Genomic DNA, 17,906 nt, shown 5'->3' on the forward strand with positions numbered 1-17,906 from the left:
GTCTGCGACCATTGAGACCTTCACCATGCAAAACTCGACCTATGGTCGACCAATATCTTTGGCAGTCAATCTCGGATTGTTATTAACCTTCCTCACAATTCTTCTACTTGTTCTTGGTTAAAGAACCTTCTTTCTTCCAGACCGAGGGAGCATTGTGACAGTACCACAAGTCTTGTACTAATTAATATTAGAAACAATAGTTGAAATTGGGATACTCAAATGCTTGAAAATCTTCTTGCATCCTTCTCCAGCTTTATGACAATAAATCAATTTCTGCCTAAGGTCTTCAGATAGCTCTTTACTTCTTCCCATATTGACTTATAGAACCTATGCCTAACCCTTTTATAGTCTCTAAGAAATTTCACCTACAATCCAGCATTTTCTAGACTTTTCTATAATTAGGTTCTGCATTCTGAATGCTTTTGAATTAGCATTTTTGGAGTTTTGCAAAAAAAAAAAAAAAAAAAAAAAATGCTGAAATAAATAATTGTAGACAGATATTTCTTATAACTTTTTCCTCAAAAGCAAAACTTTTGCTACAAAAGATTTTTTCTAAAATTCTTTGTTTTCAAGAAATTTCTAGAAATTATAAATTTCCATTGGGATATGTAAACTTTTGACTACAACTATATATATATATATTATATATATATATATATATATATATATATATATATATATATATATATATATATATATATATATATAATAATGCATAGCTTTTACACTAACCAGTTTTTAACAATACAGGGTAGAAGGTTTGTGGGCAATGTACAATATTTAATCATACAAAACAATTGTTTTATTAGCATTTACTAAAGTAAACAAATAATAGCAATTGTTCACAAACCTTTTATATGTATTTCAAAAATGGTTGCTGTATGTTTACACAATTAGATTTGTAGTTATGTATGCACAGGCTTCTGATTTTCTTTTTACATTTCTGCTTTCAGTCTGCTTTATTTTTGCATACACACTAGGCTATAGGGAAAATGGGTAAAACGGATATTGCATCAACAGATAAAGACTACAAGCTTGCATTTAATTCCTTTACAACAGAAAAAGAAAAGCATCCCTGATTGACTTATAGCTAAACACATGCATGTTATATATACCATTGAAATGAAATTAGTCCTATGAAATTGTAGGAGTGATCAGGGTTAATCCTAAAACCAGAACATTTGACACAGGTAAATCCACCGCATGTTAATAAAAACACCTTCAAAGTGAAAACTTGAGGTCTTAGTTTAATTATATGCACCTATGCTTTAAGATTGTTTTTTTTCAGAACAGTACATGGTCCTGACAAGTCCATAAAAAAAAAAAAATCAACACACAATAAGCTATTACATTCATTTAAGTGATATGCTGTATAGCAAAATAGCCACTACTGTTAAATGCATTTAATGTAATACCAAACGAAAGGCCAAATTTTTAATATATATATATATATATATACACATACACACACACAAACACTCTCTCTCTCTTACACACAGCATTGACACGTTACAAAAGCATAAAGCAGTTTGTTCACGCTCCCACCCCCACCACAGCAAGATGACACAACTCTTCCACACTCTTCAGTCTATGGGTGAATCCAATGGGTGTATTGTTATAAAATCAACACAGGGTTCTTGTGACAAGTGGACTACCAGCTAACTGGTACCTTTTTAATCAGTAGGCATATTTTAGTTCCTCTTCCATTGAAAGCCTTTTTGGTTTGCGTTTTTTATGTCACTTTCAAAAAAAAAAAATTGTCCAGATAGTCTTTAGAAATAGAAATACTGCAACTGATAAGGCAAGCAATAAGAGAGGTCTTTGTCTTTTTTACACTAAATTGAATCCTTCATAGTGGTCGATGGCCTGGATTAGCTTGGCTCTCAGGGTTTGCTTGTCTGTGTATTTTGGCAGGTCTAAGAGATTGAAGCAGGTGTGAGCCACTGGCAGGTACTGCTCCCCACCTCCAGTGGGCTGGATCACCAGCTTGAGGCTCTTCATCCCCAGGATAGGAATGCGGTCGCTGCCACTTAAAAACACTGCAAGGGAAATGGGAACAGTCACATTGGTGTTACGTGTATCTTAGGAACAACGCAACTTGCAATAAGTAACTAATATGATTGAAAAAAACAAGATGCTGCTTGCTGTGAAGCAAACCTGCAATGGGTTGTAAATTGATTTTAAAAGGTCTGACTGAGCAGTTTTGTTAACCGTGTGATAAAATTAACAGGTGGTGTAATCTCATAACAGATGTACAATGCTTCCCCCTTGTGCTTAAAGAATTGAATAGATCAGTTACCTTTTCCCCACAAAACATCTCTAACATGCTTCCACATAATAAGTAATTTTTTCTGAAACATTTGTTGCTGGAATAATTAGTAAGCATGGCAAATAATAGTCTGGAGAATCAGACAGAATACACAATAGCATATTATTAAATTAAATATTAAGGAAATGCAGGTGATAAAAATTATCTCTAAAGATGGCATTTTGACAGATTCATGAACAGGCACTTAAAAATGGATCCAGCTCCATTTTATAGACCCCTGAATAGACTGAGTGAGCGAGGGTGTTTGCACAGGCTCTTGCACAAACTTGCATGTACAATAATGCACAAGGGGACGTGATATAATATAACCTGTACTGTGGGGGAACTCCATGGATTGATTGACAGGATGTTAGATGATTAAAATGCTTACAAAGAAACTGTTTCTTCTCCTCCAGTGGCAGCTCATGGAACACTTCCCAAAAGAGCTTTATAGTAGGATGGTCTGCCCAGTACTCTCCTTTATACTCTGTACTCTGGACACACAGAAAGACAGCATTCAATAGGTTGCAACCTTCTGATACAGAAACTATAGTCCCTTAACTAAATACATAAACAAACAAAATACTACTTCTTAACTACTGCGGCAACAAAGTGAAAATTCAACCAAGAAACCTATTTCTGTCATGAACCATAAAACAGTTTTCACCCTTAACATTTAACCTTGTATTCAATTTGTTGTAACACTGCCAATGGGCTGCCTACCTTCTCCAGTTCTTTCCAGTCATAGTTGGTGTTTCCAATCACCATTGACTGGAGCTCGTTGGGTTGGAACAGCTGAAGCACTTTACCTCCGCACACTTTGTGGAAGCCTTCATAAAAGGCTTCAAATAATGGAGCAACTGATGTATTGAAGATGTAGTCCACATAGGCATTGGCAAAGTCCTGCCTGAAAATAAGAACCATCAAGGTCACATAGCTCCAACTGCACTACTAACAATACACTCAGCAGAAATCACATTTCCAACATGAGATGGACTAAGATTTCTGACTCCATTCCTCACCCTGTTTACAGATCTTTTGAGAAACACACACACATATGCATTGTGAATACCATATCCATATTACACTGAGCACACTAAATCCCATCACCAATAGGAACTGACAGAATTATTGTTGCTTGAGCTCTAATTGTGTTTGCTTGCAAAAAATTCTACAAAGTTAAACTTGTGCTGAATGGACCTCAAACTTACCTGTTGTGTTTGTTAACAACAACATCATCACCATTTGGAACAAGTTCTTTGACTTCTGTTGCACCAAAGTTTTCCACAGTAATCTAGTAAAAAAAAAAAAAAAAAAAAAACAACAACAACAATAATAATAATAATAATAATAATAATAATAATAATAATAATAATAATAATAATAATAATAAACTGAAAAGACTGTTTAAGTTTAAACAAAAAAATAAGCAATTTTTAAAAATAGTAAACAGAAACCTGAAAATGAAATATCAATACAAAACACATTACGTGATAATAAAATAACACGAATGAAACTAGACAAACGAGAAATGGATTCCCTAATGCTGGAATGCCTAATACCCCCTACTTGATGAAGTTACCCCCTCAACTTGTTTACAAGCTGGTATTGGTCAATGGTGATTGTGATTCAACTAGAATAAAAATAAAAAGATTCAAAGACATACTGTGAAATTCAAACAGAATACGTCCTCCACATTATCATCTGGATAATCCAGTAGCTGCTGCATACTTCTGTAAAGATTAAATAAGAATACATTTAGATATGTTTAATCTTAATAAACAGTAACAGTCTCAGATTCTCTTGACCATTATAAAAACTCACTGAGCACTGACTGATGGGTTGCCATATTCCACGCTCTAAGGCATCCTGGCTGATGTTATCCACTTAGACCCTTAACCCTTTGCAGTCCTGTGTCGGACCAAGTCCGACATTACAATTTTCCCTTTTCTATCCGACATCATCAAAAAGATGTAAAGCACAGCTCTCTAATTGTTTTTTCTCTGGAAAAAGCTCAGAAAACCTTTCAATGGCCGAGTGAGACAGATAGGAGCCGAAAAAAATGGGCGTATCTGATAGCTCCATGCATTACAGAGATAACACGGGCATAAACAAAGGCGACAGTTGCTTCTGCATCCAGTGCTCAAAGAATATCACGGACATTTGCTGGGTTTTTTGAGATGTTATAATAATAAAATAATGACTTGGATCGCATCACTGAGGAGTTTGGTGATAAAAAGAGTGATCAGGAGAGGATTTATCAGTATGCACGTCTATAAAGAGGTATTTAAAAAATACAGCGAACAAGGGGTGGGGCTTGGCTGGAGATATAGTACCGAGTGTCCTTTTGCAATTCAATGCCTTTTAAACCTGGTTTTACTCTGAAAAAAAAAATAGATAATAAACAGCACCTGTGAAAACAAATTGGACCGGACGTGCCTGACAAGCGCTGAATAAAAGGACCGCAAAGGGTTAACACTACAGTGCATTTGTGCTAAACTGCCCTACTTTCCCTCTCACACATAATTAAGCCACAACCTCTATGACAAGTAAGGAGGCTGTGGTACAATAAATCCAATATTTTCAGTTTGTCCACGACAAGTGTGGGCTGGCAGCAAAAGAACCTGACTGAAATTAGGAGGGAGATCAGACTAAAATTGAAGAACGACAGTTTTGCTCAAGACCAACCTGCCTACGCCAGGCTTCAGCTCTTTCAGATCATCTAGTGTAGGATTCTTCTTCAGAAGCTTTTTATACAGAGCCAGGGGGAAATGCAGATCTACAATCGTCAAGTTATATATCGCCAGGCCACAGACAACACCAATCAAATTGAACAAGTCAATGTCTTCAAAGGTCTAAATAAAGATCAAAACAAAAACATTACAAACATTCTGAACTGGATCACACATTGTCATTACAAGGCTGATTGAATCCAATGTATTTTTACCTTGTCAGAGAACCAGATAAGCCTTGAGTCTTCGTAATATCTAAACATGCCATATTTGGGATCCAGCAGCTCTCTCATTATGAGCAGAAAGAATTCTTTCCGAACACCTCCTGCATCCACAGCTTCCTCCCCAACAAAGATCACCTGCAACAGCACTGGCTTTGAATATATGTAACACCTTGCTTGAAAAGCCCTTCTTCAGATGTACTAATCTTTAGCATTAATGTATACAAGCACTTCCAGGCTTTGGATATGTTCTGTATTTCACTGCGTTTCAGTTTCACTTGTTGTGGTACAAAAGAAGAACGTCTCAAGTCAAACAGGCAAGTGCTCTACTGTGACATTAAAAAGATACAGGGAATTCCAAGCCAAAAGTAAATGCAGTACCCTCAGCGGCTTCTTGTAATCCAGATTCTTGGTTTTCCTGAGCACTTCCATTGTATCCCCTACAATGTTTTCCCTCCTCACTACAAGCATCAGACAGGGGTTCACAGACTCCACCACTGGCATGAAGAATGAGGAGAAGTTCTGCCTGTGCGCCTGGTCAACAGCCATCTGAGAAGCACAAATACAAATGATACATGATCCCTTTCACCTGCAAGGAGGGTCATCAGAACTGCTTTTATTTAGAAATACATATATCTATATCTGCTAGGGATCATGAGGCATACGGAAGACTTAATAGATGATAAACGTACCACTAATAAAAGGGAACACATTCTTGAGATCATGAAAGTAAATCCTGCCAAGTATTAACTCGGACATTCCTGGCTGACAAAGCGCTTGCTGCTGTGCTGTATTATTATACAGCTAATAAAATATACAAAAATCACTCTCACCTGCATTTGCAATACTGCATCTGTTTGCAATAGTGTTGTCTTAGCTTGGGCATCAAAGACAAAAGGGTATGTGCAAATTGTGACAGGCATGTCTGGCATCTGAAAACATCACACAAATCACAGACATAAGCAACATATGAGGGCAACTGCAAACAAAACACGTTTCATTCATAAAAACAGACTAAAATAACTAAGAAGTTAAAGTTGCAGTGAACAAAGTCCAATGATGCATAATTACTGTAACTAAAGGCTTTACAAGGAGGCAATGGGAACAGCCAGCAAACGTGTAAGCTTTGGTAAAGTGTTCATGGGGCAAGGGGGCACAGCTGATTAGAACTTCATTATGAAAACAGGATTCTTTATAAGTGAATAATTCATTAGCAAAAAATAAATGGTGTAAGACATACATGGGGGGGTTGGAAGGACTGGCGGATTTACATTTTTCATGTTAGTATTTTTTTTTTCAATGACTTTTCACAATCCCTATGATTACAGCTGCCTGCACAGACTTTCAGTCTTATCAAGACAGTAATAACTTTAAACTTGCTATAGTAGTGGCATCTCAGAGTAAAATAAACCAAAAAAATAAAAAGTCAAGAGAGCACCAATGTACAATGCACTCCTGCTACAACCAATTCTATAAAAGCACATTCAGAAAAGCATGTTTTCAATTCAGACTTGAAAGAATCTCTTGTTTCAACCTGCCCAACGTCAACTGGAATCCATTCCACAAAAGACGAGCACGACAGCAACAAGCTCTGGCTCTGGATGATTGAAAACTATTTTTTTTAGAAAAACGAAGAGTTTTGCATTTTCTTGGAGATAGGATGGCCCTAATCCATGAAGGACAACAGCACAACTAGCTCACTGTGCTCAGACTCACAATCCTCTGGTCCAGATTAGCCTGTTTGCCTGAAACACTGGGTGCAACACACATGTGTTGGATGTGGGAGCACCCTAGAGTTGAGGAACACCCTGTATGTAAAATATGTATGTTGGTTGTAAAGAACTAAGCTGCTCTGGAATCACATTTTTTAGGTCCTGTCCTGAGCCAGACGCGTCTTACTGCAGATAATATGTTTACACAAAAATAAAAACAAACAAGAAATATCTGAAACTAGAACTGCCAACACTGACACTACTCTTACCTCCAATCCTTGATTGAGCTCCTACAACAAAAAGGCAGCAGAAAAAATATTGAAAGAGAAAAGAAGCATTAGTGCCTGTTTCTCATGAGGTATGGATCAAATTTCATATAAAAATAGAGCTTGCCTTCTAAACTGAGTGGCTAAACTATTTCCTACGTTCACTTACGAAAAAAAAACTCTGGAAAACTAAGACTCATGCTGATCTATATAAAAAGGTATTTGTTGAAGTTGGGGGTAAACTCAAACATGACTGCATGTGCAACCTCCAGCATTACACGTGGCTTTCCATTATCATACGTAGCGACACAAGAGGCTGCCATACAGGTGGAAAACAAACTTCAAAAAAACCTTACTTACCACCCCATACATCTGTTGCTGTATCCATGTGATGTAATCATTTTTAATGTCTATCAGAGAGTGCAATTCGTGAATGTAGAACTTGTCATATTGTATGATTTGTGCTGATCTCTCGTTAACCTATAAAAGGAGAAGAAACCTCATTAATCTACAACTAAAATATAACCCAGCTAGCCTTGGTGCAACAGAGCTTCTATACACCACTCAAACCAACTGAGATCTAGCCAGACATGTCAGCTCTGCCAATGGTTCAACTGAATCACAAAAAGCTGCTGCTCTTTTTGTTTTTTACAGTAACCATGAACAGTTATATTGTATAAAATGCCTCATCTCAGTCACCCCCCAAAAAGGACCTTTACAAGGATCCTCAGATTGATCCAGCCTTTACAATACATCTATGGTTACAAGACCAAGAGCAAGGACAAGAAAGAGCAATCATATCCCAAAGTGATGTTTCCCCTAATCTAGATATCCTCCGATTATGAGTACCTGTTCCTAATTTCTACATGCTCATCTCTTTGGTTTTATGTGGACAGCATGGGGTATTTTCCCTGTGCTGGCAGACTCACCCTGTGGAGAATCTCCAAGATCTTCAAGGCGATATGCAGGAAGCTGTTGAAGATCCTCTGCTCGGAGGGAGGGATCCCAATCTTGCGAATTCTCAGGAGGTTCACCACCACTTCTTTGTAGAGCTGCACAATCCTCTGGAAGATCTGAGGTTCAAGTTTAGACCACCAGTTTTCTATTAGATATAATACAGAGGGAAATCAGATGCATAAGAATTACTCCTGAATCAAAAGAGATAAAGGATTATTCTCAGAGAACTAATCTTTTTATAAAGCCACCTGTCTGGCTCAAATACTGCTATTAAGGTCATTACAGCATTAGGGTTAGGATTATACAACAGGTTAGATAGCAAGTGTATATTTTTACCAAGTACTTTCAGTGGCGTTTCTTTCAGACTGACAATAGCCAAAGCAAAGGGTATTGCTAAGGTTGTGAAGTTGTTGGGGTCACTGAACAGTGGGCACTCTGGTAGTGTAAGGTACAATCGCAGAGCTTCGATATCAGGGGGAGAGTTGGGAAGTTGAGAGAGCAGGTTCTTCTCTATGCTAGCAGCCACCTGAGGATAAAGCAAAACGTTTTTGAAAATTTATTTTTATTCCAAGAAGGAAACAGACTCCCTTATTTGTGTAAAAAAAAAAAAAGCCACATATTCAGACAAATTTCCATTTACTTCTCCTGAGGAACCAAAAGTAAAGTGAATGTGAATATAACGTGACTAAACACGTCAAGACAATGTGTGTCTTTAATATGGTGTACGCACAACAGAACAGAACATTTTGATCACACATATCTGTACAAATGGAAAGTTTGTATTGGCAGGGACATTCCTCTTGGTTCTGTTGTAAACTGGACTATATTATATTCCTGTATTGTACTCTTCCATCTAAAAAGATATTTGCCAGCAATGTTGCAATAAAGGCCCTATCCTTGCCTACCTGTTGAGAAATGTTTGGATAATCACGCTGTATCAGCCTGTGAAACAGTAGCCTAGCTGAGTTCATGTCAACCCCTGAGAATTTAGAGCTGGTTTTATGGTGGTGAGGATGGCTGAAAAACAAAAACAAGAATGACTAATTACAGCAAATGCTGACATCATTGTATCAGAATCTGATTACGTGAATTGTATCGATGTATTGTATTGTAGGACGAAAAGCTTTACATCTTACATCTAAATGGTTAACAATGTTGTACTATGTTTAGAATTTTTAGAATTTTGGGCAGCACACACCTTTGTAGAGTTTGAATATATCAAATACAGTAGATCATTTACTGTTCTGTACAGAAATATAGACAATAAAAGATCTGCCTTACCTGTCCGATAGGAAGCTTCCATTTAGACAGCTTGCAGAAGAGAACACCACATCTATCTCACTGGAGAGGAATTCAAACAGCACGACAGGGGTCAGTGTGCAAGACTTCCACGCCTTATTATGGTTGTTAATAAACTGAGATAAACTTGTTTAATGAAATATCTCAAATTATATAATACTTATCAAAAGACGTGTTACGTTTTGTAAAAGCACTGTGTACCTGTATCAAGGAAGTCTTGACATGGGCAGATGTAAAGTGTATGCGAGGTGCTCGTTTGAGGAATCTAAGATTTTGTTTTTTTCTTTATATATGTTCATGCGATATATATGTGAAATAGTGCAACCTGGTACAGTATTATTCTGCAGAACTGCGTATTTTAAGGCAAGCAAGAGATATTCTTACTTTGCTATATCAGCAGGAAGCCTGCCTTGATCATGGTTCAACCACCTTTGAATAATTTCATGATTTAATGTATAAATCTTCCTCAGAAAATCTGAATTCCGGAAATCATCTGCTGGCAAAGAATTCTGAAATAAGAGATAAGATTTATATTACAAGTGGTTTTAATACTTTTAAATTGTACTTTACATTTCTTACTTTTTTATTTCACATACTGTATGTACTACAATTTATTTTTACGCGTTATCATAACATCCTTTTACATTAGAAAAAGATTCCCTTTTTCTTACTTGAGGAGTGTAGTAATGTGCAAAGCTTTGGTCTCCACCTGCATAAATTCTCTTCACACAACAGTATTCTTCAATATCTGTGCAACACAAATAATCAGAGTTTACAAGATAAATTGAATAAATTATCAACCTTCAACTGAGCTAACACGACTTGCTTTATTTTGAACTTTAAGAAGGAAGAAAAACACCTGTTCTACAAATCACAGATCAGATTTGACCATAGCAGGTTAATTGTGCAATCCTTTCTAGAACAGAAACACGCACTTACTTGTATTGGGAGGACACTGGCTATTGTGTGCAACCCACTTTCCCTGGACAGTGAAGGGGCTGCTCCGGTTACATGTAGAGCCGGTTCCTAGTTGTCCATTACCTCCCAGCCCAAAAGAGTAAATCCTTCCACACGATGGGACAAATGCTAAAGTGTGCTGCCTTCAAAAAAAAAAAGTAACAAAAATTGAAGATCGATCAAAAATCAGAGGACAATATGCTGCATAAACTAGTACCCTAAAACCCGACTTTGCCATGCAGAACACGTGGAATTACACAGAGGGTACTTACCTACCACAGGCTATCTGTGTGACAACACTTCCCATCAGTTCAAAGACTTTCCTTGGGTTTATCTCATGACTGGTAGTGTTATGACCTAACTGTCCATATCCTCCAGCTCCAAATGTAAACACACCTCCCTCCTACAATGAAATGCAATGGTCAATAGGGCTGAAGTAGTTCTTAAATTCTTTTAAATCACAAAAGCAGTTTTTTTCTGATTATACAAGGTTTTTAAACTAATAAGAACTTTGTTATGAGTCAGCTCAAAGACTGGGTGCCTGGTTAATATTTGCCTTACGCAAAAGCCTACTTTATATTATTCCAAAGCTTACTGTAAAACCTGACGGTTACCATAAATAAATGCAACAATACCAGTAATATGTCTCTGATTTGTCTTGTACTATACCTTGGTAAGTGCAGCTGTGTGATCCTCTCCGCAACTTATATAAACAATATTCTGTGTTCTGAGAGACTTGAGGAGCACAGGAGCATACCTGTCTGCAAGAGAAACATTTCAGTGCATTTTAATAATGCAAAGCAGAATATTTAGGTAGAAAGCTGTATGATTTCTGTCCCTGCAGCACTCAGAACTGTATTTAAAATGGAAACCCAGAATACTCCGGAGAAGATTCTTGATTCTGCTGTATAAACACTTACTTTTACTTGACAACATTTTCATATTATCCAACTGTGTTTTAATAACCGCCCTCCGTTTTCAGAGAGAACTCATGAGTGACTAGAACAGCAATGAGTATAGAGTATCGCTGATATTGCTGTGTCACAGCCAGCCTTTTCAGACTACTGAAGATCTTTCCTGGGATCTAACTTACCACTCTCATCATTCAGGCCGAGCTGTCCGAATTTGTTGCGTCCCCAGCCAAACACGGCTCCCGATAGCGTGAGTGCGAAGCTGTGGGCTCCTCCAGCTGCAATCTGGGCAAAAGGAACACCCAGCAAAGACCGAATTATCTGCGGGGTAGACTGACTTTTGTTTTCACAGCTCAGTCCAAGCTGCCCAAATTTATTCTGTCCCCACGTGAAGATCTGACTTCCTAAATTAAAAATAGATAAATAAATAAACACAGGAGAATATGTATGCGAGGCTGCGTTCACAAAATGTTTTTTATGCTAACACAATCATAACTAAATGATGAGTGGGGGCACATATATAAAAACTGAACCCACACTCTTATGCACTGCTGTCCAGTCTGTTTATAACATCACTCACACCCACTTACCTTTAGATAATGCAAGCGAGTGCTGATGTCCACATGCCACCTGGATTATCTGAACATCAGACAAACTCTTGATGGTTCTGTTTAAAGACAAAAATAAAATCATTAGTCGCTTCAAGCAGTATGAGGTAAAACCCTGCAACATAGCAAAACGCTAAAATTTCTTCAGGTAAGGGCGACCCCTGCCTTTTAATTTATTGGGCATTAATGAGCATGCATGACACAAAAGTGTCATTGATAAATCTTAATCATATGTCACTCATGTACAATCAAGATAAAGTCCCAGCAGCAGAAGCCCTGATGTCTTCCCCATGTAAATGAGATGATATTGTGGTTCCCAAAACAGTTTAAATTAGTAGGCTATCATAAATATCTACAACTCCAAGAATGTTTAATAATATACATTACAGGTATCAGAAGCGTGGAAAAAGTAGGTTACCACAATGTATCCACAGCATTCAGAATAGCATGATTACTGCTTACTTAGTCACATGAATAAAGTCCTGTCCTGATTGCAGAGATTGTCCTTTGGATAATCAAAGGAGCCATTCCAAGAAAATGGTACATTTGTTGTTATGCAAGGCACAACTATTTTAGGCTTTTTAAAGTATGTTACTGTCCATCCTCCTTTAAAATGCTATGTGACTACATTATAACTGTGGTCACTTCTGACATTAGAAGGTTGTTGGGTTGTGTGTGTGTGTGTGAATAGTGTCTCAGCTGGCTCAGAGGCTTGATTTATATTGCTTGTCTCACTTGAGTCACTGTCTTACCTGGGCACTCGGACACACTCTTCTGTACCCGGCAGGCCCAGCTGACCATCAGCTGCTGGGCCCCATGCAAACACCTGCCCCTTGTCATTCAGGGCGAGAGTGTGCGCTTCCCCGCAAGAAACTGCCACAATGTTCTGAGCATCTAAGGCACCGACATGCTCTACAAAAAGAAGCAATAAACAAACACTATGTTACTGCCCTTCCGCGACACCTACCCATATAATAGATAGTAAAAAAAAGCCTCATACTTTCATTGCTTTATACGAAAGGGAGGAGACCACTTCAAAACGTCATACTTTTTGAGTTCTAACTAACCTGAAGACCCATCTCTGCTTTCTAGGGACGGAGGATGGAACTCAAAGTGCTTAAATGGTGGTACCTGGAGGGTTACCATGGGGTCCCCTAGCCTGTCAATGGGTTGGGATCATGTTTCTTCAAAGCACGTACGTTGTTTACGCTACTTTATTTGTTGCTAAAGTTTTCCCATCGTGTTAGTCAAGAGGCATTCTTTTTGCACAACCAAAGTTGGACTATTATGAAAAACTACTATCTGAGTTCTCATACAAGTTCTCAGTCTGTACTTGTTACTTACATGAATGTCAAGTTTCTTTTCTATTCAGTGGTAAGTTAGATGAAAGGTCAGCAATAAAAGAAGTGATCCATACATAAAGAATCAAAAACAAGAACACAGCGCTGTGAGATTCCAGAAAACACTGACCTTTCAACTGAGTTGGCCATACCTATTCTATGGTAAATATTAAAGCAGGTGGAGCCAAACATGATACTAAGTTACAGCTTTCTGCTGTGTACAGAATCTGATTTAAAGTATTGAATCATACCCAGGGGCTGTATTGCAAGTTGCTTTAAAAGGTCATCACAACATAAAATACTACTCCCACTGACTGACTGCTTGTGATCAACAACTGTCCCCCTGCACTCTGCTGTACATGCAAAGGCCTGGACGAGGAATGCATGGAATCAGCCGAATCATCAGAATCTTTATTTGCAACATCAGGACGAGACAGCAACTCTTACAGCATTTGAAACGACCAGCACCTTTCAGCTAAAGCAAAGCACTGCAGCAGCAACATACTGGTGAAAAAATAAAATATTTATTCTTTTTGTTCCAAGAATACCCCCTGGATTTAGTTTCTTTAAAGGCTGGAATTGTTCACTTGTCTCACAGACATAGAGCAACTTCAAGAAAACAACTCCCATAATTAATACAAGATGCACAACTGCATTTGGATAAACTATGCAGGTGTCCATTTCAGCATAGAAAAAAAAAAGATGATCTTGAACTGTAAGAACCACGGGCAACTCTACATATCAACTTGTTCTATAAAATCATGTATGTGTTCAATATATTGTGCAATATCAAGTTTATCAGATGTTTACCTAAACAGCAATCAGAAAGGAATCTGTGGTGAGTTGGTGAAGATATCATGTTATACAGTTCACCATTCACAGTGCTAGCTGTCTTTTCCCTTCTAGTTTAGTTTTTTTTAAAAAGGAACATAAAAAAAGGTTGGTGATCTTTAAACACATTTCACCGAAACTTATTTAGCACTTGTTGGATTTACTCTAGTAGTCTCAAATACTGCTTACCTGGTTTCTTTCTCGCCTTCTCGTGGCCCAGTTGCCCCAGATCATTACAGCCGCAAGTGTAGACTGTCCCGTCTTCCAGCACAAACACTGTGTGCCTTCGCCCACACCCCACATCGCGGATCTTTTTACCGTGGAAGAACTTGCAGCTCCTGGGCTCGGTTACGATCTCCTCATCGATTCCACCCACCCCGAGCTGCCCGAAGGAAGCATTACCCCAGCACAGCATGGCTACTGGCCTTCCACAAGCCACTGGCTCTTTCCTCTTAAAGTCTGGGTGTTCAGCAAATTCACTGATGCTGGAATAAAGACAAAGAAGTAACCGTTATTTCACCCAGCTCAAATGTTTATGAAAACAACTCCATTACTTGAATCAGAGAAAGCTTCAACTAACTAACTGGCTGCTTTCCTTGTTACTTTTTGGCATATACAATTAATGATTTAAAAAAAAAAAAAAAAAAAAAAAAAAAAAAGAGAACTTCACTTTATCAAAAGTGAAGGGTGTGGGCTCCCGAGTGACACATCCAGTACAGACGCTCTGCGTGTAGTGCAGGATGTGCCCTACAGCTTGGAGATCGCAGGTTCGAATCCAGGCTATGTCACCGACAACCGTGACCTGGGGTTCCTAGGGGCCGGCGCACAATTTGCCGTGCGCCGCCCAGGTAGGGAGGGCTTAGGTCGGCAGGGGAATCCACAGTTCACTGCGCACCAATGACCCCTGAGGCTGATAAGACACCTGCAGTCCTGCAGCAGAGCCAATCAGATCTGTGTTACCCTCCGGCACTATGGGTCTGGTGGCCTTGCTGTGGACCTGCAGCGCAAAAAATGACGGATTGGCAGGCGCACGTTTCGGAGGACAGGTGTTCCAGCCTCCGTTTCCCCAAGCTGCCAGGGTGTTGCAGCAGTGAAGCGGGTTACAAATAACAATTGTGCATTTCAAACTGGGGAGAAAACCGGGGGTAAAAAAAAAAACAAAACATTAGCGATGACTAAATTAAAAAAAAAAAAAAAAAAAGTTGTGTGTGTGTGTGTGTAATGGTCCCTGTGTTATTTCTATGTTTCAAGTGAACAGAAATCTGTTAAGACTGGTTTAAAACTAGTTTTACAAGCCCCAGGACATGACATTCACAATTCTTTATGTATACACAGGTTGTTTTGTGTAACTATGCAATCTTCACAAGGCACATGTAACAAGAAAAATATAAGAAAATCTACAAAGTCCAACTTAAATCTACAAAATCTGAGACACATAATAAACAATGCATACATTACAACACAAAACAGTAACACCCTCATGGCATTTTAACTTAAGTACATGCATAATCATATTTGATCTGATTTGCATGCATAAGACATATCTCTCTGAGCCCTCTAACAAATTAGATTTTATATATAACTAAAGTCTTACCTCATTGTGGGATATCATATGATAATACAGTGTTACCAATGGGAATATAAAGTAAACAAAGAAAGAGTGTCAAAACTATTTGACAGCTGTCTGGTAGGCACTTGACATCTCTTCTACTATCTTGCTAGTCCTGGCTTGGGCCAGTGGACATTAAGATCATCACACCAACATTAGACACTTTTTTTCCCCCTTTACCCACAGCACGTCCATATTTACCCCAGTAAATGAGTGGAACTGCTGCGTAACGTTTACGTTACAGTTGCGTAAAGTCTAAGGCGCGCAAGGTCCTGGAATGGCAATTTCATTTTATTTATTTTTTCCCCACAGTTGTGTAGTAATTCGAGATTCCACTTCCAGGAAACTTAGTTTTACTATACGTTAAGTTCCAATAGCATCGTGGTAAATAAATATTAGACTGTACTAGATAGGCTAAGTATACAGTAAGACTTCACGTGTACAGCCGAGGCCCAGAAATTCACTAAGAATTACTAAAAAGTACCGCTAATATATATATATATTATATATATATATATATATATATATATATATAGATATATATATATATATATATATCACAATACTTAAACACAAGATCAAACAGTTTACGTGCAATTTACATTCTATTAAATGTTAAAATGACTGCAGTAACTCCCACACAATCAAGTAAACATATTCAGAATTGCCAACAGTGGAATTCGCCGTCATCATACCACATGTGATTAATTACAGTAGACACGAAAGCCTTTGTATTTGAACACAGCTTTCATATCACAGTATACCAATATTGCTTTTCTACAGCAACGATAAAAAGGCAGCTCTTGAGCACGAACCGATAAGTACGGGACTCCTCGATCTTTGTAACACAGTCGGTACTTTATTTGAGAAACACTGTGCAGACAGGAACAAATGACACCCCTTCTTCACATTTGCGTTTAGTTTGCCCTCAGCAACACTGCTTAATAAATCAATCCCTGAAATTAATCTACAATGGTAAACTGCTTCTTTCCGCTTTGCTGTTTGAAATATTAACATTTACATCAGGACCGTGTTTGATTAACTCATCCTTCCTACCTGCAAATGTTGGAGATATTTTTCCATCACAGCCTCGATTCTGTTTATGTGAAAAAGCAGACACGTTGTCTGTCTACCTCTCAAGAGGACGACATCTATGTGGATTTACCACAGGATAAATATAAGACAAAACCCAGCCTGCAGAACCTTCTTTTGATTTCTGGCTGTTGCGAAACTGCTTCTAGAAACAAAACACACCATAGGACCGGACGTGACGACATTTTTGAACACCTCCCCTTGTTTTCTCTCCCTTCGTCATCCGTTGGTCAGTGTGGAACGGTAATCTCTATAAAGGCTGGTTTTTCAAAATTTTTAATCTGCATCAAAATTATCAGGATTTTGTAATTCTATATTTTGCGATCGAGATTACGTTTATCTGGATGATTTTGATGCGTTTTTTTTCTGAAAATGTCACTGCTGGATTACATTTATCCAGATAAGTACGATTGGGGAATCCAGTTTTTAATTAGGCTAGTAGTTTATATATATATATATATATATATATATATATATATATATATATATATATATATATATATATATATATATAGATAGATAGATAGATAGATAGATAGATAGATAGATAGATACACACACACACCATGGGTCTAAATGGTTAGCATTTCTGATCAGAACTCTACTGACATGTAGATGGAAATGTGACATTAAAAATGACTCCAATTCCACTCTGGCAACCATAAGGAGTGGCAGTAAAAGTAGGATAACACATACTGGAGTCATGTTAAGTGCGGTTCACTGTCAGCATTAGCTCAGACAATGAAGATAAGGGTTTGCTTAAGTCTCGTTTCTTCAATCACTATGTAACACAATTTTTGTTCCTGGGTAGTAAGTGTTATTTCCTAATTTCTTATGCCTCAAAAGTATAGAAAATGGCTATTATTCCCCACAGACTTTGCTTTTGTGACCAGGACAGTGATATTTCAAAATATCACTATTTCCAATGGGAAAATGTGTGTCTTTTCGTCCACATAAAGTCAGAAAAAAACAACATATGAATCCAAATTAACATGTATTTATAGTAAAGTAATACAAAGATGACTACAAAAGATTTAGAAGCGAGTAGTTTTTCGAGATTTAC

General features: G+C 37.9%; 1 protein-coding gene across 2 annotated transcripts; it reads right to left on the reverse strand.

The window, feature by feature from the left end:
- Positions 1-1,441: 1,441 nt before the first annotated feature.
- On the reverse strand, positions 1,442-17,010 carry LOC121325675 (probable E3 ubiquitin-protein ligase HERC4). Of its 2 annotated transcripts, XM_041268528.1 has the most exons (25): positions 16,808-17,010; positions 14,332-14,627; positions 12,724-12,883; positions 11,954-12,030; positions 11,546-11,767; positions 11,122-11,213; positions 10,725-10,855; positions 10,435-10,595; positions 10,167-10,243; positions 9,880-10,004; positions 9,478-9,537; positions 9,102-9,213; positions 8,533-8,722; positions 8,169-8,341; positions 7,600-7,719; positions 7,243-7,263; positions 6,095-6,193; positions 5,643-5,810; positions 5,256-5,399; positions 4,997-5,163; positions 3,975-4,041; positions 3,520-3,602; positions 3,032-3,215; positions 2,700-2,802; positions 1,442-2,039 (listed from the first exon to the last, which is right to left on the reverse strand). In XM_041268528.1, the coding sequence occupies exons 2-25, from the start codon at positions 14,555-14,557 to the stop codon at positions 1,831-1,833; spliced, it is 3,171 nt and encodes a 1,056-aa protein (XP_041124462.1). In that variant the 5' UTR covers positions 14,558-14,627; positions 16,808-17,010; the 3' UTR covers positions 1,442-1,830. The 2 variants fall into 2 exon arrangements, with proteins under 2 accessions (XP_041124462.1, XP_041124463.1); XM_041268529.1 differs by lacking the exon at positions 7,243-7,263 and having other exon boundaries at positions 16,808-17,009.
- Between the last annotated feature and the right edge of the window lie 896 nt (positions 17,011-17,906).

Source organism: Polyodon spathula, chromosome 13 (assembly GCF_017654505.1).
Source record: "Polyodon spathula isolate WHYD16114869_AA chromosome 13, ASM1765450v1, whole genome shotgun sequence".
NCBI classification, from domain to species: Eukaryota; Metazoa; Chordata; class Actinopteri; order Acipenseriformes; family Polyodontidae; genus Polyodon; species Polyodon spathula.